The 25,000-nt window shown below is 46.6% G+C and overlaps 1 protein-coding gene across 1 annotated transcript in view; it reads right to left on the bottom strand.

The window, feature by feature from the left end:
• grk3 (G protein-coupled receptor kinase 3) overlaps positions 1-25,000 on the bottom strand; it is a 48,625-nt gene that overhangs the window by 6,591 nt on the left and 17,034 nt on the right. Inside the window, 15 exon segments of the mRNA XM_079289893.1 lie at positions 3,123-3,218; positions 4,444-4,510; positions 6,394-6,494; positions 8,468-8,534; positions 9,487-9,594; positions 10,641-10,735; positions 12,404-12,534; positions 14,022-14,100; positions 14,244-14,343; positions 14,431-14,522; positions 14,776-14,827; positions 14,931-14,992; positions 15,860-15,934; positions 16,353-16,454; positions 16,570-16,643. Coding sequence (XP_079146019.1) covers positions 3,123-3,218; positions 4,444-4,510; positions 6,394-6,494; positions 8,468-8,534; positions 9,487-9,594; positions 10,641-10,735; positions 12,404-12,534; positions 14,022-14,100; positions 14,244-14,343; positions 14,431-14,522; positions 14,776-14,827; positions 14,931-14,992; positions 15,860-15,934; positions 16,353-16,454; positions 16,570-16,643 — 1,301 coding nt within the window.

Raw genomic sequence — 25,000 nt, 5'->3', positions numbered from 1 at the left:
GTATTACTCCTCCGTCTGGGGAAACGTCAACAAACCTGTTCTCGTCTCTTTTATTTCTCCGATGGCGCGTCAGAGGATGAACAGCCGTCGGTGAGGCAACATTAACGTTAACGACGGAGGAATAACAAATAACAACGGCTGCTTTAAATTGCTTCGATCCATAAACGGCCCTGCTCGTTATTCTGGAGCCCAACACGGCGGGAAACAATGAAGCACTAAAGTACCGGCGCTCCGAGAGAACGCAGCGTTCACGTGTTCACTCACGTGTTCACACACACTCGTGAGTTCAGTTTCATCACTGTGTTTCTGTCCTCATTTCATATGTATATGCTTATTCATGTTATGTTCTCTGTAATACTGTGCATTTGTAACATTATGAAGCTGGAGGCTTTAGATCAGCACAGTTGGCTTGTTGCCTCTTCCTGCACTGAGATATTTATTCATCTCTTATCTTTGTTTATTTTTATTTTATTGTTTAAATAGTGCAACACAATAAATGTTTGAATGTATTTCTATCCTTCAGCTCATGCTAGAGGAGGAGTGAAGGATGCTAGGAGGAATGAAGGATGCTAGAGGAGGAGTGAAGGATGCTAGAGGAGGAGTGAAGGATGCTAGAGGAGGAGTGAAGGATGCTAGGAGGAATGAAGGATGCTAGAGGAGGAGTGAAGGATGCTAGAGGAGGAGTGAAGGATGCTAGGAGGAATGAAGGATGCTAGAGGAGGAGTGAAGGATGCTAGAGGAGGAGTGAAGGATGCTAGAGGAGGAGTGAAGGATGCTAGGAGGAATGAAGGATGCTAGAGGAGTGAAGGATGCTAGAGGAGGAGTGAAGGATGCTAGAGGAGTGAAGGATGCTAGAGGAGTGAAGGATGCTAGGAGGAGTGAAGGATGCTAGGAGGAATGAAGGATGCTAGAGGAGTGAAGGATGCTAGAGGAGGAGTGAAGGATGCTAGAGGAGTGAAGGATGCTAGAGGAGTGAAGGATGCTAGAGGAGTGAAGGATGCTAGAGGAGGAGTGAAGGATGCTAGAGGAGGAGTGAAGGATGCTAGGAGGAATGAAGGATGCTAGAGGAGGAGTGAAGGATGCTAGAGGAGGAGTGAAGGATGCTAGAGGAGGAGTGAAGGATGCTAGAGGAGGAGTGAAGGATGCTAGAGGAGGAGTGAAGGATGCTAGGAGGAATGAAGGATGCTAGAGGAGGAGTGAAGGATGCTAGAGGAGGAGTGAAGGATGCTAGAGGAGGAGTGAAGGATGCTAGAGGAGGAGTGAAGGATGCTAGAGGAGGAGTGAAGGATGCTAGAGGAGGAGTGAAGGATGCTAGAGGAGGAGTGAAGGATGCTAGAGGAGGAGTGAAGGATGCTAGAGGAGTGAAGGATGCTAGAGGAGTGAAGGATGCTAGGAGGAGTGAAGGATGCTAGAGGAGGAGTGAAGGATGCTAGAGGAGTGAAGGATGCTAGAGGAGTGAAGGATGCTAGAGGAGTGAAGGATGCTAGAGGAGTGAAGGATGCTAGAGGAGGAGTGAAGGATGCTAGGAGGAATGAAGGATGCTAGAGGAGGAGTGAAGGATGCTAGAGGAGGAGTGAAGGATGCTAGAGGAGGAGTGAAGGATGCTAGGAGGAATGAAGGATGCTAGAGGAGTGAAGGATGCTAGAGGAGGAGTGAAGGATGCTAGAGGAGGAGTGAAGGATGCTAGAGGAGGAGTGAAGGATGCTAGGAGGAATGAAGGATGCTAGAGGAGGAGTGAAGGATGCTAGAGGAGGAGTGAAGGATGCTAGGAGGAATGAAGGATGCTAGGAGGAATGAAGGATGCTAGAGGAGGAGTGAAGGATGCTAGAGGAGGAGTGAAGGATGCTAGAGGAGGAGTGAAGGATGCTAGAGGAGGAGTGAAGGATGCTAGAGGAGGAGTGAAGGATGCTAGAGGAGGAGTGAAGGATGCTAGGAGGAATGAAGGATGCTAGAGGAGGAGTGAAGGATGCTAGAGGAGGAGTGAAGGATGCTAGGAGGAATGAAGGATGCTAGGAGGAATGAAGGATGCTAGAGGAGGAGTGAAGGATGCTAGAGGAGGAGTGAAGGATGCTAGAGGAGGAGTGAAGGATGCTAGAGGAGGAGTGAAGGATGCTAGAGGAGTGAAGGATGCTAGAGGAGGAGTGAAGGATGCTAGAGGAGTGAAGGATGCTAGAGGAGTGAAGGATGCTAGAGGAGTGAAGGATGCTAGAGGAGGAGTGAAGGATGCTAGGAGGAATGAAGGATGCTAGGAGGAATGAAGGATGCTAGAGGAGGAGTGAAGGATGCTAGAGGAGGAGTGAAGGATGCTAGAGGAGTGAAGGATGCTAGAGGAGGAGTGAAGGATGCTAGAGGAGGAATGAAGGATGCTAGGAGGAATGAAGGATGCTAGAGGAGGAGTGAAGGATGCTAGGAGGAATGAAGGATGCTAGAGGAGGAGTGAAGGATGCTAGAGGAGGAGTGAAGGATGCTAGCAGGAATGAAGGATGCTAAAGGAGGAGTGAAGGATGCTAGAGGAGGAGTGAAGGATGCTAGGAGGAATGAAGGATGCTAGGAGGAGTGAAGGATGCTAGAGGAGGAGTGAAGAATGCTAGAGGAGGAGTGAAGGATGCTAGCAGGAATGAAGGATGCTAGAGGAGGAGTGAAGGATGCTAGGAGGAATGAAGGATGCTAGAGGAGGAGTGAAGGATGCTAGAGGAGGAGTGAAGGATGCTAGAGGAGGAGTGAAGGATGCTAGCAGGAATGAAGGATGCTAGAGGAGGAGTGAAGGATGCTAGGAGGAATGAAGGATGCTAGAGGAGGAGTGAAGGATGCTAGAGGAGGAGTGAAGGATGCCAACAGGAGTGAAGGATGCTAGAGGAGGAGTGAAGGATGCTAGAGGAGGAGTGAAGGATGCTAGGAGGAATGAAGGATGCTAGAGGAGGAGTGAAGGATGCTAGAGGAGGAGTGAAGGATGCTAGGAGGAATGAAGGATGCTAGAGGAGGAGTGAAGGATGCTAGAGGAGGAGTGAAAGATGCTAGGAGTGAAGGATGCTAGAGGAGGAGTGAAGGATGCTAGGAGGAATGAAGGATGCTAGAGGAGGAGTGAAGGATGCGAGAGGAGGAGCGAGGAATCACAGCGTTACCTTGATGCCCTTTGTGTCCTCCTCGTCAAAGGAGCCGATGTCGAAGGCGTCGGCGGCGTTGACTTCTCCCCGGGGAGGAATCAGAGGAGGGGAGTACTGCAGAGGGGGAGGGAGAGAACACAGAGGGGGGAGAAAGAAAGATGGAGTGACAAAAGGAGGCGAGCAAAACAACAAGGCCACAGTCCCACAGCAGTGATGGGGTAACCTAGCAACTGCAACTGTACCGGACGAATGGCTCGTGAGGAGAGAGACCACGAGATTATTATTATTACCAACAACTAATCAACACCTTTTATACAAGAGGCGCAGAGAACCTCGAGATCAGCTGGTCTCATGTCGTCTGATTACCATTGAAAGTAGCTGGCACCAAAAGCCGTGCGCTCATTTGCATACCAGTGATGTCACCACGCATAATTTGCATGAAGCTTAAAGAGGTCGTGTCAGTTACACTGAGAGAGAAAAAGTCGTGGGTTGACTTTTTTCTGGAACGGGATAGAAAACACATTAAATATATTTATGATGGAAAAACAAAATTGCTAAATTTGTCGCTAGTTGCTTTTTTAGAAATAACAAGTTAGCAAAACTGTGTTCTGAGTCGCACCCAAATACATAAATACAACATACATATATAATATGAATAACTATAACCTAACAAATAAACACTCCATTACATGTTTCACATGAACCGTATGTTGCTGCGTTCACTTACAGATTATTTATTTGTTTGTTTGAGTGTCGAGACATTTTTCTCTAAACCACAAACAAGCGTTGCGTTTAAGTGCCGGTGGGAAAACTGGGACGTCTGGCTATTTGGTACATTCATGTAGAATTTTAAAGTGGGAACACTTTTATTTCCTCCGAAAGATAAAACGATAAGAGACAATATTGAGTGAATTAATTATCTTTTGATGGATTATTTTAGTGTTATGTGGCTTTAAATCTGAAAATCGTCGCATACATTTGTAAATCCGCGTAAAAGACATTTTGTGACCAGAATTTATACTTGAGTTACGTTTTCTTTTTCTACAAATCATGTAAACTAAACTAAATGACAACTGAGAAGTAATTCATGACAACAAAACATGTATTATTATTTTCTTTTTATTACTAATTGACCTAAAAGGATTTTTGCTTTGGAACCTTTTATTGATATAAATGTGGAGGAAAACTCTTCAATGTTTAAATTTAAATGAACACATCTACTGTGTTGAGGTTTCAAACGCAGACGTTATATATATATATATTTTTTAAATGCAGCTTCATCGCTCACGAATGTTTCCGACGAAAACAATTAAAGAAGTCATTTTCGATGCCGACTCACCTTCTGCAGGTAAACCTGCTGCCAGTCGATGCCTTTGAAGAACTGATGCTCCTTCACCTCCAGGGCTCTGAGGCAGAAACATGGTGTTAGTGCTACGTTCCACCACTAGGTGGCGGTGTTTGCCACATTTCCCTCCCTCTAACAAACACTTGTGTTCATGTAGACCAGGGATTCCCAAAGTGTGGTGCGCGTACAATTTAATAAATGCACTTGAGCTCCTTCCGGCAGTCTTGCCACCAGTCGTACACACTAGCCAGCCTAGCTTGTGCAGCTAACGTCAGCTAACAGCGAACTTCATGCATTCAGCAACAACTGGCTGAAATCGGGGAAACTGTCAGGTGGGACATCTGACAGTCGTAAAAGAGGAGAGGGACAGAGAGAGAGAGACAGAGAGCGAGAGAGAGACAGAGAGAGTGAGAGAGCGAGAGAGCGAGAGCGAGAGAGCGAGAGCGAGAGAGCGAGAGAGCGAGAGAGAGAGACAGAGACAGAGACAGAGAGAGACAGAGACAGAGACAGAGAGAGAGAGAGAGAGACAGAGACAGAGACAGAGACAGAGACAGAGAGACAGAGACAGAGAGAGAGAGAGAGAGTGAGAGAGCGAGAGAGACAGAGAGCGAGAGCGAGAGAGAGAGAGACAGAGAGAGAGAGTGAGAGAGCGAGAGAGACAGAGAGCGAGAGAGAGAGAGAGAGAGAGAGAGACAGAGACAGAGAGAGAGAGAGAGAGAGAGAGACAGAGACAGAGAGCGAGAGAGAGAGAGAGAGAGAGAGAGAGCGAGAGAGAGAGGTGCGTTGGGGAGAGACCGGGAGAAGAAATCGAGCCAGAGTCAGAGGAAGATGAGACGGAGGAGACCAAAAGGAGGAAGGGATAGCACAGACAAATCGGGAGCACATCGGCCCATCGCGGAGTCAAGGTGAAAAAAGAGGAAACGAGAGTGAGCATCAGACTGGGAAAAAAAGAGGAAATATGATGAAAAGTATGTGTGTCTGGGCTTCACTTGGATTGGCAACGCAGATTCCCCAAAGCCACAGTGCGTGGTGTGCAGTGAGGTTCTGGCTAACAGTCTGAAGCTCTTATTTACGTCGCCACCTGAACACCAAGCATGCCAGTGCAAGTCAAAAGCCCCTTACATTCTTTATATCGAAATTGGAGGAGTTACAAAACAGCCAAAACCAACTGCAGTCTCATTCATGTGTTGGGTCTATAAATGACGCACTACGGGCTTCATATCTGGTTACAGAATAGCGAGAAAGGGGCTACCGCACACAATCGCCGAAGACGTGAGCTCGCCAGCTGCCAGAGAGATGGTGGAATGTATGATTGGGGAGAAAGAAGCAAAAAAGTTGGACATGATCCCGGTGTCCAACAACACTGTGTCTCCGCATCGATGCTTTGTCCGAAGACATCCTGGCTGCATTAGTCGCTCATTAATTGTAAATTAAATGTGATAATCTGCCTCTGAGCCTGTGCGTGTGTCCTCACATCCGTATTGCTCTTTAAAAGTGACGCCTTGTGTCACTGAAAGTTATTGAAACTTTGTTGCAGTGTTTCAGGGCGTTTTCACACCTTCAGTTCGTTTGTTCTGATTCAGGGATTAATATGATACAATGTTGTACTTGCCCCTTTGTTTAACAGCGGACTAAATCTTGTAAACAAACGCCACGCGCGAGCAAACAGTTCTCTCATTGGTCAGATATTTATGCGGCTATAAATAGGCTCTGTTGCTTTTGTTTGTTTTTATTAAGGGGGGGGGGGGTGCGCGGCCTAAAAAGTTTGGGCACCGCTGATGTAGACCGTTCTGTTCGGGGTTGTGAGCCGATGTGAAACGTCATCGTAGCGGATCATCGGCGTCCGTCTCCTCCGAGTCGTGAACCGCAGCCTCAATGAGCACATCTAGGCTCCGTCTGACTGATGACTTCGTGTGCGTGTGTGTGTGTGTGTGTGTGTCGTACCCTCGGCCCTGACAGCCCAGCCTCTTGGATACGTCTCTCTGCAGCAGCCCCTCCAGCAGGTCTTTGAGCTCTGCAGTGAACGAGTCTGGCAGCTCCACATTCTGTGGGAGGGAAAAGGGGGGAGGAAGGGAGGGAGGAAAGAGTGAGAACGGGGGATTAGCACCTTTTATTACAGGACACAGGTTTGATGCTTTGGGCCTAATCCTCAGACAAAACTACCTCCTCCACATTTATACTGTCTGTGCATCCTCATGTTTTAAACAAGGTATAAACTGTAATCAGTGTGTGTGTGTGTGTGGGGAGGGGGGGAGGGGCAAAGCTGTTGCTATTGATGTTGTTGGACTACAATAACTAACTTCCTGTAGTTTTTTAGGACACGTGCCTGCACCTGTCTGTCTGTCTCTCTCTGCTTTACCGGACGAGGTTCTACGTTCTCGTCTAGCAGTGCCATCTATCTGGATGTGTTCCATCCGTCTCTTCCTGTTCTCCGTCATGTTTATGTAATGAGACCATTCATCACGTTCAATACACAATAGACATATAGAGAGGTATTTTTAGTCCGTCTGTCTCTCTCTCTCACACACACGGATTAAAGGGACAAACCAGATTAAGTGGCTGGATTAAAATTCTAATCTGGATTTATTGTGACATGAAAGATCAGACTCTCTGTCTAAAGGTCCTGCTCGGCCAAATAGCGTGTGTGTGTGCGTGTGTGTGTGCGTGTGTGTGTGCGTTAGCGTGTGTGTTAGCGTGTGTGTTAGCGTGTGTGTTAGCGTGTGTGTTAGCGTGTGTGTGTGTTAGCGTGTGTTAGCATGTGTGTTAGCGTGTGTGTCTTAGCATGTGTGTGTTAGTGTGTTAGCATGTGTGTGTGTTAGCGTGTGTGTGTGTTAGTGTGTGTGTGTTAGCGTGTGTGTGTGTTAGCGTGTGTTAGCATGTGTGTTAGCGTGTGTGTGTTAGCATGTGTGTGTTAGTGTGTTAGCATGTGTGTGTGTTAGCGTGTGTGTGTGTTAGTGTGTGTGTGTTAGCATGTGTGTGTGTTAGTGTGTGTGTTAGTGTGTGTGCGCGTGTGTGTTAGTGTGTGTTAGCATGTGTGTGTTAGTGTGTGTGTGTGTTTGTGTGTGTACGCGTGTGTGTGTGTTAGTGTGTGTGTGTTAGCGTGTGTGTGTGTTAGTGTGTGTGTTAGTGTGTGTTTGTGTGTGTGCGCGTGTGTGTGTGTTAGTGTGTGTGTGTTAGCATGTGTGTGTGTTAGTGTGTGTGTTAGTGTGTGTGCGCGTGTGTGTTTGTGTGTGTTAGCATGTGTGTGTTAGTGTGTGTGTGTGTTTGTGTGTGTACGCGTGTGTGTGTGTTAGTGTGTGTGCGCGTGTGTGTGATGCGTTTCACTGACGAGCAGCAAATCTGTCCTGATGAAAAAACACAACATGTCGTCTTTCTGCAGGACTGTGATGTGAAGAAGAAGAAGAAGATGTTTCCCTTCAACCCTCTGAGCCACAAATCATAACTGTGTTGTTCTTCACTAAAGACGTGTTCTAGTTCTTTCTACTTCTGGTCATGATGGTTCTAGTTCTATAGAGGAGCAGGACTTTTATTTTGAAGTAAAAATCAAGACCACAGAGAGAGAAACACCCCGAACGCTTTAGAGTTCAGAGGAACTGCACCTCCTCTTTCTGCACTGCCAACTTTAAATCTAATTAAAAAATACACAGAAAATTCAAAACAGATGAAACTGTTATGCCTGGTGCATTCACTTAACTCTGGTTCTCTGAGTAAACCTGTTCTGGATGTGGCTTTAAATCCACCTGACCCCTCCAGCTTGGCTCAGCTTGTTACTGTTGAAGGCCTCGTCTCCTTTGTCTTCACATCACAGCAAAGAAAACACTCCGACACTGAAAAGACCACCGGAAGAAACAAAGACCCGAGGACCCTCAGAGACCCTCTCACAGGCTCAGAGGATCCTCATCAGGTCTCTGTTCACACTGAACGGTGACCAGGCCAAACCCACTCCGTGTTTACAGAAAGACTCCTGTAATATGTTGCTGCAGCAATGACTTGTGGGTAACGTGTGGATGTGTCTTACCATGGTGAGCGTCATGCGGTCAATCTCATGTTTGTCTTTGGTCTTGTGCTGCCTGAAGGGACTGTGTCTGAGCAGGAGACAGAGGAGAGGAGTATTGGTGTTAAACAACAAAGTATTCAGATCCTTTACTTCAGGAAAAGTATTAATACCACAGCAAACATTCTGTGAGCTACAATGACTGACATCAAGACAAAGAGGTTCTAAATATAGAGTTGAACTGATATTGATTCTGTTAAGTGTGTAAAATACGTCCACAGCAGTACATCGAGCGTGTAGAAGTACCTCATACAACCCCACCTCTGAACATTAGTACTGTCCCTTTAAGAGGAGCACTTTGATATTCAGACGTCTGTTGAAGCAGCAGAGCAGCTCTAGAGACTTGAGGAGAAACACCTCGTAGAGCTCCAGTGAGGCAGAGAGCATCTCTCCACTTCGTGAGAGCGACCAAATGACCACCGGCCAGGCTTAATGGGAGAGAAGCTGCTTCTTCAACCGGTCTAATTGTTCAGCCGGAGACAAAAGACGGGACAGGATGCTGATCACCAAATATAAGTGTGGACTTCAGAAGATGAAGCTAAAGCCTGAATGTAGAGTGGAGCCAGAAAAGGAGCTCGTTTGGGTTTATTCTGCAGACGCATGTTGAGTTTCTTACGTGGTTAAAGATTCATTTTGTAGCTTTTGTAATGAGGAGGATTGTGACTTCAACATCAGAGAAGATTTGAGTTTTTTAAACCTTATTTTTCTAGTTTTAGAATTCAGTGTTCAAACATTTTCATCCGTCTCTCCAACCTTTCACCAAACACCAACACACACTCCTCTTTAAAGTATTCAAACACACTGGAAACATCAATGAGAGAAACATCACACTCACACACACACACGATCAAACAAACCAAACAGTGGACAGAGGAGTGGATTCAAAGAGGATGGAGAGGAGGGAATGAAAGCAGAAGGAGAAGAAGGAAGAGAAAGGGAGGGAAGAAGAAAGAGAAGAGGAAGGAGAGACCTGGAGTAGTTACCCTCGGAGGAGCTTGAAGAGCATGCAGCCAAAAGAGAACCAGTCGGAGCTGCTGTCGTAGGCCGTCCCCTTCTGAAGAACCTCTGGAGCCATGTAGCCGTGAGTTCCCCTGAGACACACAAACACTCATTACTGCCTCACAGTAACTCTCCGTACAGTCGTTCACCGGGAGTAATATCAGAGGAGGCGGTGGGTGAAGATGTAATAACAGTTATGGTTGTTCCGGGAGGTCGTTTAGATTCTGGTAAATTAAAGGAGCTGCTGAGGAGAAACACAACGATGCTGCAGGAGAAACACGTGACCGTCACTCATTCTTTATATTATTTACTTTTTATTATTATTGTTCTTTTTGATTCTTTCCCCCGTTAACGTTCCATCACCGCAAGAAAACGTGTTCTTTGTCTCGATCATCAAACGGACAACGAGCCATAGATGTTTGTTTCTGGCTGCTAGCGTTAGCCATCAATAGCATCATGGCTAACATTAGCAGCCAGAAACAATCACAGAGGTTTGTGTCCTGGCTTCCTCGTAGCTCCTGGTTTGTTTTCTGGTTTGAGCAGAGTTTAGTTCTCCGTCTACTAAACTAAATAACATGTATTAGTAAAGAGACTTTCTCCAAAATAAAAGAGTCATTCAGACACACTTCATAGTCTCTTTTAATTTGAAAAGCTACTGAAGGGTTGCGCTGACCTGACAGATCGATCATTAAATCAGTGAGCTCACACCTTGAATGGAAAAGTAATGAAAGCGTTCTGATCCACATTCTCAGCTTTACTTTGGAAGGAAGTGTTGCAAACAGATTGTAGCGCTCTTAATTATGAATGCAGTAGCTTCTAATATCCCATCAGAGACAGCTCTCCTCACAGTGATGTCATCTAATGTGTGTGGCGATGTGGTTAGCTGATGAATCAGATACGTTTGGCAACACTGTTGCATCTCAGTGGAAGTTTGAATTATTTCTTATACTTTTGAGGACAAAACTTTTACAAAACAGTAAAACTTTATTTACACTCTGATGGTTGACGGTAAACTGTGAGGGGGTCAGTACGGATCACGGACACGATGTCAGACATTAGCGCTCTGGACGGGAGTTTAAACAGTGAGCAGCAGGCTGTAATATCTAACATCAGTCCAGAGGTTGACTCAGATACTTACACACTGGCGTGAGGCTTCTTCTTGGAGAAGTCACAGGCCAGACCGAGGTCTGAGATACGAACATGACCGTGTTCATCCAACAGGATATTAGCTGGCTGGAAGGAGACAGACAGAGAGATATTGATGGAGGACAGAAGAGATGAAATCAGAGGATGTTAAGAGATTTCATTAATTCACAACTTAAGTTCTAATTTCCGTTTGACGAGAGAGAAACTCTCGTGGACACAGACAGTAGAAGAAGAACCTCCTGTCCTGGTTATCCTCTTCTCCCCTCACAGTATTATCTGCATTGGTCTGCTCTGTTTATTGAAGCCCTAAAACTGCTCCACAGAAATATGTCTGTTATTATGGCAACCAGTCCAAACAGGGGAGCCGGAGGAGAAGCAGAGGAGCTGAACACAGCATCAGTGTGGAGGTGTGACGGAGGGTCGGGTTTGTTCCAGGCTGCCAGAATAAGATTCATTACGTCCCAATACACAGCACAGCGAATACCAGCATTTTACAGTATGCAAGCCAGCCTATTCCTACCCACAATCCAAAAAACGAATGAGAGACTGTAGTTTGATTAAAAGAATAAACATTTATAAATATCCTCTGGTTGACAGGCGTTCATAACACGGACACATCAATGAGCTTCAGTAGGCAGCAGCATCCAGCTGGTGCACATGTTGCTTTCCCTTTTGTAGTGCAAAGCTTTCATTGAGCCCTGTGACTGAACGGCTTCATATTAACTTCCACTGTTACTGCAAAGCTGTTGGAATTGTGGCCTATCTTCTCTTTGCAATTAATATGCATTCAATCCAGTTAAATTATTGAAATGAAAATGATAATCTACTCTGGCTGAGGTCGTTTATCAAGAGTAAAATAACAGCTGTGATCTACACTCACCTCTGCATGAGCAACCGTTAGCAGCAGAAAGTTATTCTGACCACGAAATCATCTCATTCTACTTTGAGTTAAACAACCCGCAACCAGATGCGCCGGTGTTCCGGTTTAACGTGAACGAGCGACCGCGTGAACTGAACCGGAACACGGGGGGGCTGCACGTTTCATCACGTTACGCTTTTTCCTTCTAAATCGCGATAATGACGAACGTCAACAGTCGACAAAGTTCCGCATGCAGCGGACGTTAACTTAACCCAGCAAGTCTGACCGGTAACGGAACATAACGTAAGATAAACTTTAACGGAGGGAAATGAAGACGCTGTACACGTCTGAACGCTGATTGGCTGAGACTCCACACGTCAAAGATGTTCTGTTGCGAAGATCACATCACATTTTCTCCTCTCACTCCAATCTGAGACACGCTGGCTGGCAACTCAGCGCAAATGAACGACATGAAAATATGAATTTATCAAATTTCCATGACTTTTCCAAAACTTTTGGGATTTTATTTTTTCCATGACCTTTCCAGGCCTGGAAATAACCATTTTCAAATTCCATGACTTTTCCAGGTTTTCCATGACCGTACGAACCCTGTATGAATATTTTTAATTGACAATATATCAAAGGTGTCATGTGAAACTCATCATCTGACTGCTGGTAGCCTCTTCCATCTCGTAGTTTTGCTTTTTATGGTCCTCGACTTCACCGTCTGCTGTAAAAAGGCCTCAGCCTCATTTCACACATCGAAACATGAAGACTTCAAGACGAGGGAACAGGAAGTGAATAAAACGCTGACTCATTTCTGCAGCACGTTATGGCAGAGAGGAGGAAGACACACACACAACTGTCTTTAAATGGTCTGGAACCAGAGAGTCTACCTTGAGGTCCCTGTAGACCACGAAGCGGTTGTGCATGTGCTCCAGACCCAGGATGATCTCAGCCGCGTAGAAACGCATCTCCTTCTCACTGAACACGCCGTGCTGAGACAGGTGGTAGTGCAGGTCGCCACCTGAACGAACACACACACACACACACACACACACACACAACATAGAGTGAGTCAGCGTGACCTCACAACCTCATGCTTGGATCAATAGCAATCAATAGGAGAGGGTTAGAGAGGCGACTCAGGAGTTTGATTGTGAGATGGCTACAACAGACCCTTAAGAGGAAGTACAGGACCATGAGGAAGTACAGGACCATGAGGAAGTACAGGACCATGGGGAAGTACAGGACCATGGGGAAGTACAGGACCATGAGGAAGTACAGGACCATGAGGAAGTACAGGACCATGAGGAAGTACAGGACCATGGGGAAGTACAGGACCATGAGGAAGTACAGGACCATGAGGAAGTACAGGACCATGAGGAAGTACAGGACCATGGGGAAGTACAGGACCATGAGGAAGTACAGGACCATGAGGAAGTACAGGACCATGAGGAAGTACAGGACCATGAGGAAGTACAGGACCATGAGGAAGTACAGGACCATGGGGAAGTACAGGACCATGGGGAAGTACAGGACCATGGGGAAGTACAGGACCATGAGGAAGTACAGGACCATGAGGAAGTACAGGACCATGAGGAAGTACAGGACCATGGGGAAGTACAGGACCATGAGGAAGTACAGGACCATGAGGAAGTACAGGACCATGAGGAAGTACAGGACCATGGGGAAGTACAGGACCATGGGGAAGTACAGGACATTGAGGAAGTACAGGACCATGAGGAAGTACAGGACCATGGGGAAGTACAGGACCATGAGGAAGTACAGGACCATGAGGAAGTACAGGACCATGGGGAAGTACAGGACCATGAGAAAGTACAGGACCTTGAGGAAGTACAGGACCTTGAGGAAGTACAGGACCGTGAGGAAATACAGGACCGTGAGGAAGTACAGGACCATGGGGAAGTACAGGACCGTGAGGAAATACAGGACCGTGAGGAAGTACAGGACCATGGGGAAGTACAGGACCATGGGGAAGTACAGGACCATGGGGAAGTACAGGACCATGAGAAAGTACAGGACCTTGAGGAAGTACAGGACCTTGAGGAAGTACAGGACCGTGAGGAAATACAGGACCGTGAGGAAGTACAGGACCATGGGGAAGTACAGGACCGTGAGGAAATACAGGACCGTGAGGAAGTACAGGACCATGGGGAAATACAGGACCGTGAGGAAATACAGGACCGTGAGGAAGTACAGGACCATGGGGAAGTACAGGACCGTGAGGAAGTACAGGACCATGGGGAAGTACAGGACCGTGAGGAAGTACAGGACCGTGAGGAAATACAGGGCCGTGAGGAAGTACAGGACCATGGGGAAGTACAGGACCGTGAGGAAGTACAGGACCGTGAGGAAGTACAGGACCGTGAGGAAGTACAGGACCATGAGGAAGTACAGGACCATGAGGAAGTACAGGACCATGAGGAAGTACAGGACCATGGGGAAGAACAGGACCATGAGGAAGTACAGGACCATGAGGGGTGATCCTACCGTTCATGAGGTCCAGGATGAAGCAGAGCTTGTCGGGGGTGTGGAAGGCGTACGTCATGCACACGATGAACGGGCAGTCCTGCAGAGAGTCAGAACCGGATCATTAACTGGACCTGATACTCACACACTTCACTTGTATAATAAAACCACTGGCGTCATGAATAATAATACTCATGCAGATCAGAGTGCGTGTGATGCTAAGCTAGCAGCTGCTGAACTCACCCCGGTGCTGACTAACGACAGCATGATTCTCTCGTTGAGCGCTAGAGTCTCCCCCTGCTTCATCTTGATCCTCTTCTTGTCCAGACACTTCATGGCGTACCTGCCGTTCAGACCACAAGCACACAGATCAGCACAGGCTCAGCGTGACCCCTGACCTTTACGTTTGTTATACATTCTGCTTCCTCACATCTTGCCCGTGTCGGCCTTCCTGCAGCCGTACACCTCTCCGAAGCCTCCTCTGCCGATGATGCGATGCACGCTGAAGTCGTTCATGGTCAGCTGAGGACGGACAGACGGAAGCACAGGGAGTCACACTAACACGCTCATTAACCGTCAAACTCACACACCGTGGTCTACGCACGACGGACCGAAGTCCGTTTGACGTTAAATAAGTTAGATTAAGTGTAAAACGCTATATATACACATGTGTATATACTGTATATGTACATCTGCACTGATGTTCAAGACCTCTGGTCTGCACCAAGTGAACCAGACTAGTGGCTCGAAAGTGACTTTTAAAGCTTGTACTCACGTGGATGTTTAGCTCCACGTTCTTCCACTGGCAAAAACGAGTAAATTTGTCACTGAAGGAAAGAAGAAGAGAAACACACAGAGAGAGAGTTAACAGTGTGAGTTGACTGTTGGAGGTTCATCAACGATGACGCTGCTCTTCCTCTCCGGTCTCACCTCTCGATGAACTTCAGGAAGAGCTTCCCTCTCAAGCTGTCACAGATCTCCAGGATGTACGGCTGCAGAGACACAAGCAGCTTCTCTCAGTAACGTGGTGATTACACGCCAACGTGCATCGCTGCGGCTTCTTTCAAAGCTGTCGACTTCCTTTTGTCTGCCGTTTAAAGTGAATTCACTGCTCAGAACATTTTGACAAGTGGGCTCATAAGACGCCTCCTTGGTCTCCAGCTGAACATGAAGCGAGAGCGACACTTTGAGGGAATATGGATTCACTTATGATCATTATGATCCACAATAAGAGCCATGCTGGAGTCAGGAGGAGACACTGTTGAGCTCAGAGGAAACAAATGTCAACGTTTCATTAGAATCACACAGAATACGGTTGAACTCTCTCATGAAGTAGAACATAGAAGTACAATCAGGCTCTTTATTGATGGTAAACACACATCAACAAAGTTCAGTTTGTTTTGAGTTGTGAGCTTGAACAGACAACACTGGATTACTTTTGTATTATTGATGTATTTAAATCGATGTTCTGTAGGTATTGGGATTGTATGAGGTACTTATACACAGTCAGTGTATTACTACACGGGGAGCTGAAGCTGTTCTCTATTCTCTCTTCAAAGACACCAGACTCCATTCACTGAAACACTGATTCTACCTCAGAACACAGGAGCTGCTGCCTCATCTGGTACTGTGTGTGAGTGTGTGTGTGTGTGTGTGTGTGTGTGTGTTGAAGGTGTGAAGTCTCTAATGTTTTAATTTTTCATCATCAGTCACCGCTGACCTGGAGGTTTCATTTACCACCATGGTAAGTGTTTGATTTTCAGAAAACATTTGTTTGTGTCACCAGAACAACCTGAAAGTAAATGTTATTCTCTGTATTTCCCAGAGTTCATAGCGGTGTAGAGGCGTTGTGGTTTTACCTGGAACAGAGTCGGGGGAACCTGTTTCTTTGTTAGGTGACTCTGCACATGGTCCACTGCTTTCTTAGAAAACGGCTGAAGCAGAGAGGACCAAATAAAAGAAGGGTTATTAAAAAAGAATGAAATAAAAAGCAGCTGTTCCAGTATTTACTTCTGTTTAATGTGACGATACGAGACCTCAGGGTGGCACGACCAGGAAGGTGTTATGTTATATTACAGAGACAACTAGGGAACCGTCCGTCCGTCCGTCTGATGAAATGTTGATTTTTTTCTGAATTAATTGTCTTTTTTTTCTCAACATAATTAAAAAGAACAGATAAGAGCATTGATAAGAGTACTAGTATTCATAAAATACTAACAATACTCATTGTTAGTATTGTCACCCGACTGGTCTCAAGAAATGCATTTATTGTGTCATTAGATATTAAAAAGTCCGTCCGTTTGTCAGAGTGTCCTCGTCTGTATTGAGGAGTGAAGGAGACTCGGTCCTCACGTGTGAACACGACAGCAGCTCCTTCATGATGTAGCCGTCGTAAATCTGCCGACTGCGGCTCAACCTCTCCTCCTCTGAGTCCAGCTTCTCGTAGTCCTTAATCTGAGACCAGAGACCAGAGACACACCAGGTCATCGGAGGAAACAACAAACAAACACTTCCTGGATTACGAGGCCTTAATCTCCCGTCTAATCCCCGCTGGACGCTTTGGACTCACTTCTTCGTAGAACTTGAGCTGTGGCACGGCCTCGTCGATCTCGTTCATACAGAAGTCTTTGAAGAGGAGGAAACCTGGAGACACAGAACGTATGAAGATATAGAACATCAATACTACACTGAGCAGGAAGACAGCCGGGCTTATTAAAGCCTCCACCTTCAGAAGATTACAATGTCACAATAATACAGAGAACATGAAATGAATATGCATGAGATATGACCACGTGAAATAGAATTGACAAATAATATTTGTTGGTGTGAAACATCTCAACTTTTAAACGGGTTGTTATGATATTCGAGGTCCCCAGAGGATGAATCCTTCACACAGACAGTGAGCTGTGGATTTCACTCATAAAGCTCGTCAAGTAAAACGTAAAGCAGAACAAGAAGCTGAGAGAAAGATGCGTTCATGAGTCCACAGGAGGAGGTTCAAATCTAATACGTGTCCTCAGTTGATTCAGTTTACTGCTCACCGTCTCATGCAGCGAGACGTGACCAACAGGATGCATCACTGTGCACATGCGTCACTGTGCGCATGCGTCACTGTGCGCATGCGTCACTGTGCGCATGCATCACTGTGCGCATGCATCACTGTGCACATGCATCACTGTGCACATGCATCACTGTGCGCATGCATCACTGTGCACATGCATCACTGTGCGCATGCATCACTGTGCGCATGAATCACTGTGCGCATGCATCACTGTGCGCATGCATCACTGTGCGCATGCATCACTGTGCGCATGCATCACTGTGCGCATGCATCACTGTGCGCATACATCACTGTGCGCATGCATCACTGTGCACATGCACCACTGTGCACATGCATCACTGTTTGTATGCATCACTGTGTACATGCACCACTGTGTACATGCATCACTGTGTACATGCACCACTGTGTACATGCACCACTGTGTACATGCATCACTGTGTACATGCATCACTGTGTACATGCATCACTGTTTGTATGCATCACTGTGTACATGCATCACTGTGTACATGCACCACTGTGTACATGCATCACTGTGTACATGCATCACGGTTTGTATGCATCACTGTGTACATGCATCACTGTGTACATGCACCACTGTGTACATGCATCACGGTTTGTATGCATCACTGTGTACATGCATCACTGTGTACATGCATCACTGTGTACATGCATCACTGTGTACATGCATCACTGTGTACATGCATCACGGTTTGTATGCATCACTGTGTACATGCATCACTGTGTACATGCATCACTGTGTACATGCATCACTGTGTACATGCATCACTGTGTACATGCACCACTGTGTACATGCACCACTGTGTACATGCATCACTGTGTACATGCATCACTGTGTACATGCACCACTGTTTGTATGCATCACTGTGTACATGCATCACTGTTGTATGCATCACTGTGTACATGCATCACTGTGTACATGCATCACTGTGTACATGCATCACTGTGTACATGCATCACTGTGTACATGCACCACTGTGTACATGCACCACTGTGTACATGCACCACTGTGTACATGCATCACTGTGTACATGCATCACTGTGTACATGCATCACTGTTTGTATGCATCACTGTTTGTATGCATCACTGTGTACATGAATCACTGTGTACATGCATCACTGTGTACATGCATCACTGTGTACATGCATCACTGTGTACATGCATCACTGTGTACATGCACCACTGTGTACATGCACCACTGTGTACATGCACCACTGTGTACATGCACCACTGTGTACATGCATCACTGTTTGTATGCATCACTGTTTGTATGCATCACTGTGTACATGAATCACTGTGTACATGAATCACTGTGTACATGCATCACTGTGTACATGCATCACTGTGTACATGCATCACTGTTTGTATGCATCACTGTGTACATGAATCACTGTGTACATGCATCACTGTGTACATGCATCACTGTGTACATGCATCACTGTGTACATGCATCACTGTGTACATGCATCACTGTGTACATGCACCACTGTGTACATGCACCACTGTGTACATGCACCACTGTGTACATGCACCACTGTGTACATGCACCACTGTGTACATGCACCACTGTGTACATGCACCACTGTGTACATGCACCACTGTGTACATGCACCACTGTGTACATGCATCACTGTGTACATGCATCACTGTGTACATGCATCACTGTGTACATAGTATCAGTGTTACTCTGCAGACCAGATGAAAGGGTTAGTAGCTGTGGAGCATCGTTTCAGATCCACACACACACACACTGGAGTCGCTCATCTACACTGAAACATCATCTGAAGAAGAAGGGGGGGGGGGCTTGCATAGATGAGATGCCCTGTTGCCATGGTAATTGGCTCCGTGGCTACAGGCTGTGTGGAGACAGAGAGTTGAACAGAGATGATGCTGCTATGAGGTCTGATCAGGTCTGATGAGGTCTACAACAAGACCACTTCATGGTTTATACACTTCACTGTGGTCACAACAAAGAGACCACTAGAGACTAGAGGACACCTAGAGACCAGAGGACAGAGGACACCTAGAGTCCAGAGGACACCTAGAGACCAGAGGACACCTAGAGACCAGAGGACACCTAGAGACCAGAGGACACCTGGAGACCAGAGGACTACTAGAGACCAGAGGACACCTGGAGACCAGAGGACAGAGACCAGAGGACTACTAGAGACCAGAGGACAACTAGAGACCAAAGGACAGAGACCAGAGGACAGAGACTAGAGACGACTAGAGACCAGAGGACAGAGACCAGAGGACAGAGACTAGAGACGACTAGAGACCAGAGGGCAGAGACCAGAGGACAGAGACCACTAGAGACTAGAGGACAGACCACTAGAGACCAGAGGACAGAGACCACTAGAGACCAGAGGACACCTAGAGACCAGAGACCACCTAGAGACCAGAGGACACCTAGAGACAGAGACCAGAGGACACCTAGAGACCAGAGGACAGCGACCAGAGGACTACTAGAGACCAGAGGACAGAGACCAGAGGACTACTAGAGACCAGAGGACATCTAGAGACCAGAGGACAGAGACCAGAGGACAGAGACCACTAGAGACCAGAGGACAGAGACCAGAGGACAGAGACCACTAGAGACCAGAGGACAGAGAGCACTAGAGACTAGAGGACAGAGACCAGAGGACAGAGACCACTAGAGACCAGAGGACAGAGACCACTAGAGAGTAGAGGACAGAGACCAGAGGACAGAGACCACTAGAGACCAGAGGACAGAGGACACCTAGAGTCCAGAGGACACCTAGAGACTAGAGGGCAGAGACCACTAGAGACTAGAGGACAGACCACTAGAGACCAGAGGACAGAGACCAGAGGACACCTAGAGACCAGTGGACACCTAGAGACAGAGACCAGAGGACAGCTAGAGACCAGAGGACAGAGACCAGAGGACTACTAGAGACCAGAGGACAGAGACCAGAGGACTACTAGAGACCAGAGGACAACTAGAGACCAAAGGACAGAGACCAGAGGACAGAGACTAGAGACAACTAGAGACCAGAGGACAGAGACCACTAGAGACCAGAGACCACTAGAGACCAGAGGACAGAGACCACTAGAGACTAGAGGACACCTAGAGACCAGAGGACACCTAGAGACCAGAGGACAGAGACCAGAGGACACCTAGAGACCAGAGGACAGAGACTAGAGACGAAATCAATTCACACTGAATAAATACATCAGCAAATATAGATCATGGCAAAGCTACAGTGCAAAACACTTTTAAATGAACTATTAAATAAAAGGAAATAAAAGCACAGAAGAGAAATAAATGAAAGGGTCCAATGTTGGTGAGTGTTTACCGTCTTTAAAAGAGAAGGAGGAGGAGGAGGAGGAGGAGGAGAAGACACACTACCGTTCTTACATCACCACGACTTGAGGATTAACCTTAATCGCTGAACACTTCAACACTGCCCAGCTAATTCAACAAATGGCTTCTTACAGGGAACACACACACACACCTCATTAGAGCGGATCACCTGAGATCAAAGAAAGGAAACATTTGATGGTTCCAGCTTTAGAAACAGACGTTAACGACGGATGTTCTCAGCGATATCTCTCAGTTCACACGCTGTGGAGTCAGCATGTAAAAGCATTAACTGTTAAAGTAGAGTTTTCAGCTCTATTGTGAATATGAAAGCACTATCTCAGGTTAATCTCCGTCCTGTCATGTAGAAATACAGACATGCGGAGAAGTCAGGACGAGATGCAGCATCTGAGCAGGAAAGTGAGATGAATCAGTCGGTTCAACTAGAGCTGAAACAATGTGTCGACTCATCGATGAATCGACACATTGTTTCAGCTCGATGAATGTTTCATCGATTCATCGATGGTTCGATGGTTAAACTTGTTCCAGCTCCTACGTGTTCACTGAGAAGTTATTTTGGACTAAAACCGTCTTTAAGGAAGTTGTGATGGTCTTTAAACAGATGCATCATTAAAAACAATCTTCAGTCCTCATTAGATTATGATACGAGTTCAGTTTTCCTGCTGTGAAATAAAATAGAATAAAAATGTTTCAATTAAATTCATGGAAAAATAAAAAAAGACAGATGTCTTACTGAGACTCCACTGTGCTGCATTAAACATAAACAGACCTTTACTGGAGCGTGTGTGTGTGTGTGCGTGTGTGTGTGTGTGAGAGAGAGACTGTGTGTGTGTGTGTGTGTGTGTGTGTGTGTGAGAGAGAGAGACTGTGTGTGAGAGACAGTGCGTGTGAGAGACACTGTGTGTGTGTGTGTGTGTGTGTGTGTGTGAGAGACAGTGCGTGTGAGAGACACTGTGTGTGTGTGTGTGTGTGAGAGAGAGACTGTGTGTGTGTGTGTGTGTGTGTGTGTGTGAGAGAGAGACTGTGTGTGTGTGTGTGTGTGTGTGTGTGTGAGAGAGAGAGACTGTGTGTGTGTGTGTGTGTGAGAGACACTGTGTGTGTGTGTGTGTGCGCGTGTCAGATTCAACATCAGGATTAGCAAACAATGTGCAGTATTCTCCTGATCTGCTGGCGATCACCTCAGTGATGAAGACTAAAGTTCTTCATCACTGAGGTGAGACACGTTTCTTGAATCTGGTTTTCATAAAGTGGTTTTCAGACACAACCTTTAAACAATCTAAACTACACCGTTCATCAGCCAGAAGCTGTAAAACAGTCACTGTCGTCAGGTTTTAACCTTTCCAACGGTCCTTTAACTCATCATGTGCGACGAACACTTCTGTCAGAAAAATCAGCCGAAACTACGCTTGAAATATTTCATCAGTTATATACACAAGCTCGTTCCTCCGACATCTCATGTTTGATTCTTCAGAGGTCTTTAATCCGCTAATTACAAAGTCAGAAGACTTCTTATGAAAATTAATAAAAACCTGAACATGACGCAATATAAGCCTGATCTCTGTGGATAACAGTTGTATTCTGATATGAGAGCATCATCATAATACGAGTTATCAAGAGGAGCAGCAAACAGAAGTCTCAAACAAGATCAATGTAAATATTGAAGCTGCGATGACATCCTGCCCGGTGAACAGCTGACTCAAAGATCCAGGATGTGATCAGTCCTGTGAACACAAGAGTCAGCTGATGAGTGACTCCATGGCCTCAGGACCGTCAGAGTCGAACAACAATGACGGAGCGGATGTCTCGTCCTGGAGGCGCTCCGCTCTGTTTGCTCCCTCTGTCTGAAGATGCTAAACAAGCATTGAACGAGGCGAATATGGAAATATTACCTCCAGACTTTTAGATCATAAAGAACAAGACGCTGAGTGACGCAGCATTGTGTTGATGATATAACGAAGTCCAAGCTGCTCCATGTTTACATTCAGAACACATGAGGAGAAACTGACCTGGTCTCCAACAGAAGGTTTAACAGGTCACATGACTTTTATTTTGAAAAGAAAAACAAAACCACAGAGAGAAAATGTGCACAAAGCACCAGAGAACCAATAAAAAGCAGCAACACTGGACGAAAACATGAGGTACGGGACCAGATGCATGATGGGTAAAAACAGCAGCATCTAAAAACAGTTCAATGTTTCTGCTGATGTCAGCAGATTCTCTGGTTGGGGGCGAGTGACTCTGGTGGACTTTAACTCACAAAGTTACACCAGAGGAGCAGAGTCCAGACCAGAGGAGGAGTTATATACTCAAAACCTCCCGACATCTGTAACGACTCAGTCACTGAAGATAAATCAGGTTCTTCAGAGAAGCCAGAGCTTCATGCGTCAAAGCTGCATTCTCTCTAGTGTCCACCAGGGGGCGACTCCTCTGGTTCTATAGAAGTCTATGAAACATCTGTGAATGCACAATGCAGAGAAACGTTGTTTTATTTGTGTTTGTAGAACAAGATCGACTACAAAGTAACTGACTCGTACTGAGAGGAACTAAACTCAGAGGAGAGAAGGACAGTGACATACGGGAGAACCGCTGCATTCTGGGAAACGAAAGGTCTGGGTCTCCAATGCTCTTTAAAAACATCTCTCTCTCATATTCCCGCTTTAATCAATCTCATTTTATCCCCCCCGACTGACGAGCAAAATGCAGCAGTAGTTCTATGTGGGGGTTTCTATGGCAACCCTGCAGTTACTAGGCAACTCACAACTCTCCATCATCCATTCCAGAAGTCTGACAGATGGAGGGAGGGGGGGGGGAGAGAGAGAGCGAGAGCGAGTGAGTGAGTGAGTGAGCGAGTGAGTGAGAGAGCGAGAGAGCGTGAGCGAGAGAGTGCGAGTGAGCGAGTGAGAGTGTGAGCGAGTGAGCGAGTGAGAGAGCGAGAGTGTGAGCGAGCGAGAGAGTGAGAGAGCGAGAGTGTGAGCGAGCGAGAGAGTGTGAGCGAGAGAGTGTGAGCGTGTGAGCGAGTGAGTGAGAGAGCGAGAGTGTGAGCGAGTGAGCGAGAGTGTGAGCGAGTGAGCGAGGGAGAGAGCGAGAGTGTGAGCGAGTGAGCGAGTGAGAGAGCGAGAGTGTGAGCGAGTGAGTGAGAGAGCGAGTGTGAGCGAGTGAGTGAGAGAGCGAGAGAGTGTGAGCGAGTGAGCGAGCATGTGAGCGAGTGAGTGAGAGAGAGAGCGAGAGTGTGAGCGAGTGAGTGAGAGAGCGAGTGTGAGCGAGTGAGTGAGAGAGCGAGAGAGTGTGAGCGAGTGAGCGAGCATGTGAGCGAGTGAGCGAGCGAGCGAGCGAGCGAGAGAGTGTGAGCGAGAGAGTGTGAGCGAGTGAGAGTGTGAGCGAGTGAGCGAGTGAGTGAGCGAGTGAGAGAGCGAGAGTGAGAGTGTGAGCGAGTGAGTGAGAGAGCGAGAGTGTGAGCGAGTGAGTGAGAGAGCGAGAGTGTGAGCGAGTGAGTGAGAGAGTGTGAGCGAGTGAGCGAGCATGTGAGCGAGTGAGCGAGCGAGCGAGAGAGTGTGAGCGAGAGAGTGTGAGCGAGAGAGTGTGAGCGAGTGAGTGAGCGAGAGAGTGTGAGCGAGTGAGTGAGCGAGCGAGTGAGTGTGAGCGAGAGAGTGTGAGCGAGAGTGTGAGAGCGAGTGTGAGCGAGAGAGTGTGAGAGAGTGTGAGAGCGAGAGAGTGTGAGCGAGAGAGTGTGCGAGAGAGTGTGAGAGCGAGAGAGTGTGAGCGAGAGAGTGTGAGCGAGAGAGTGTGAGCGAGAGAGTGTGAGAGTGAGTGAGTGAGCGAGAGAGTGTGAGCGAGAGAGTGTGAGAGTGAGTGAGTGAGCGAGAGAGTGTGAGCGAGAGAGTGTGAGAGTGAGTGAGTGAGCGAGAGAGTGTGAGCGAGCGAGCGAGCGAGAGTGAGAGAGATGTCTGAAGAGTGAAAACAAGAGGAGGCGTGGTCACAGGTGTTTTCTATTAAAGCCGTTTTAATAACAAAATAAAAACAGTGAAAGAATTATATCAAAAACATTTTAAAAAGACTAAATTCAAAAGGAGAGCTGTTAAAAGTGAGTCAAGGTGAAAAGATGGCCGACGTATTTAATGCATGAAAAGGAACCAGAACCATCAGATGAACCCACGACCTGGAGGGTCCGACGCAGATCCACCAACAGTTCTTCTTCTGCAGAGAGTTCACATTGCTGGATGTCGTTGTGAGGATGAATCTAGAGGCTCTGGTGTAAAGTGAAATGATATTCAATTCATAGATCGACTTGAGTCGCTGAATGAAGCAGCTGTTTTTAGGCATATTCAGTTTCATTTTGTATCAAAAGCAAAAAGCTGAAAAGAGTTGAAGAGCGTCGCAGTAAGAGAAGCAGGAACGAGGACGACGCGTCTCACTCTGACGGTGGTGTTACCGTTAAACGTGTCCCGTGTTACCGTTAAACGTGTCCCGTGTTAAAAGATGCAGAAATAACTTCAGAATGAAGATGATTTGTAAAAAGTCTGAATTCATGTGTTAGTAGTTCTGTCAACAAGACGACAAGCAAACAACTTCTAAAATGC

Source organism: Melanostigma gelatinosum (assembly GCF_949748355.1).
Source record: "Melanostigma gelatinosum genome assembly, chromosome: 18".
In the NCBI taxonomy this organism is placed as follows: Eukaryota; Metazoa; Chordata; class Actinopteri; order Perciformes; family Zoarcidae; genus Melanostigma; species Melanostigma gelatinosum.
Note: the sequence above shows the minus strand (reverse complement) of the source record. Positions and strands in the feature narration are given on the sequence as shown.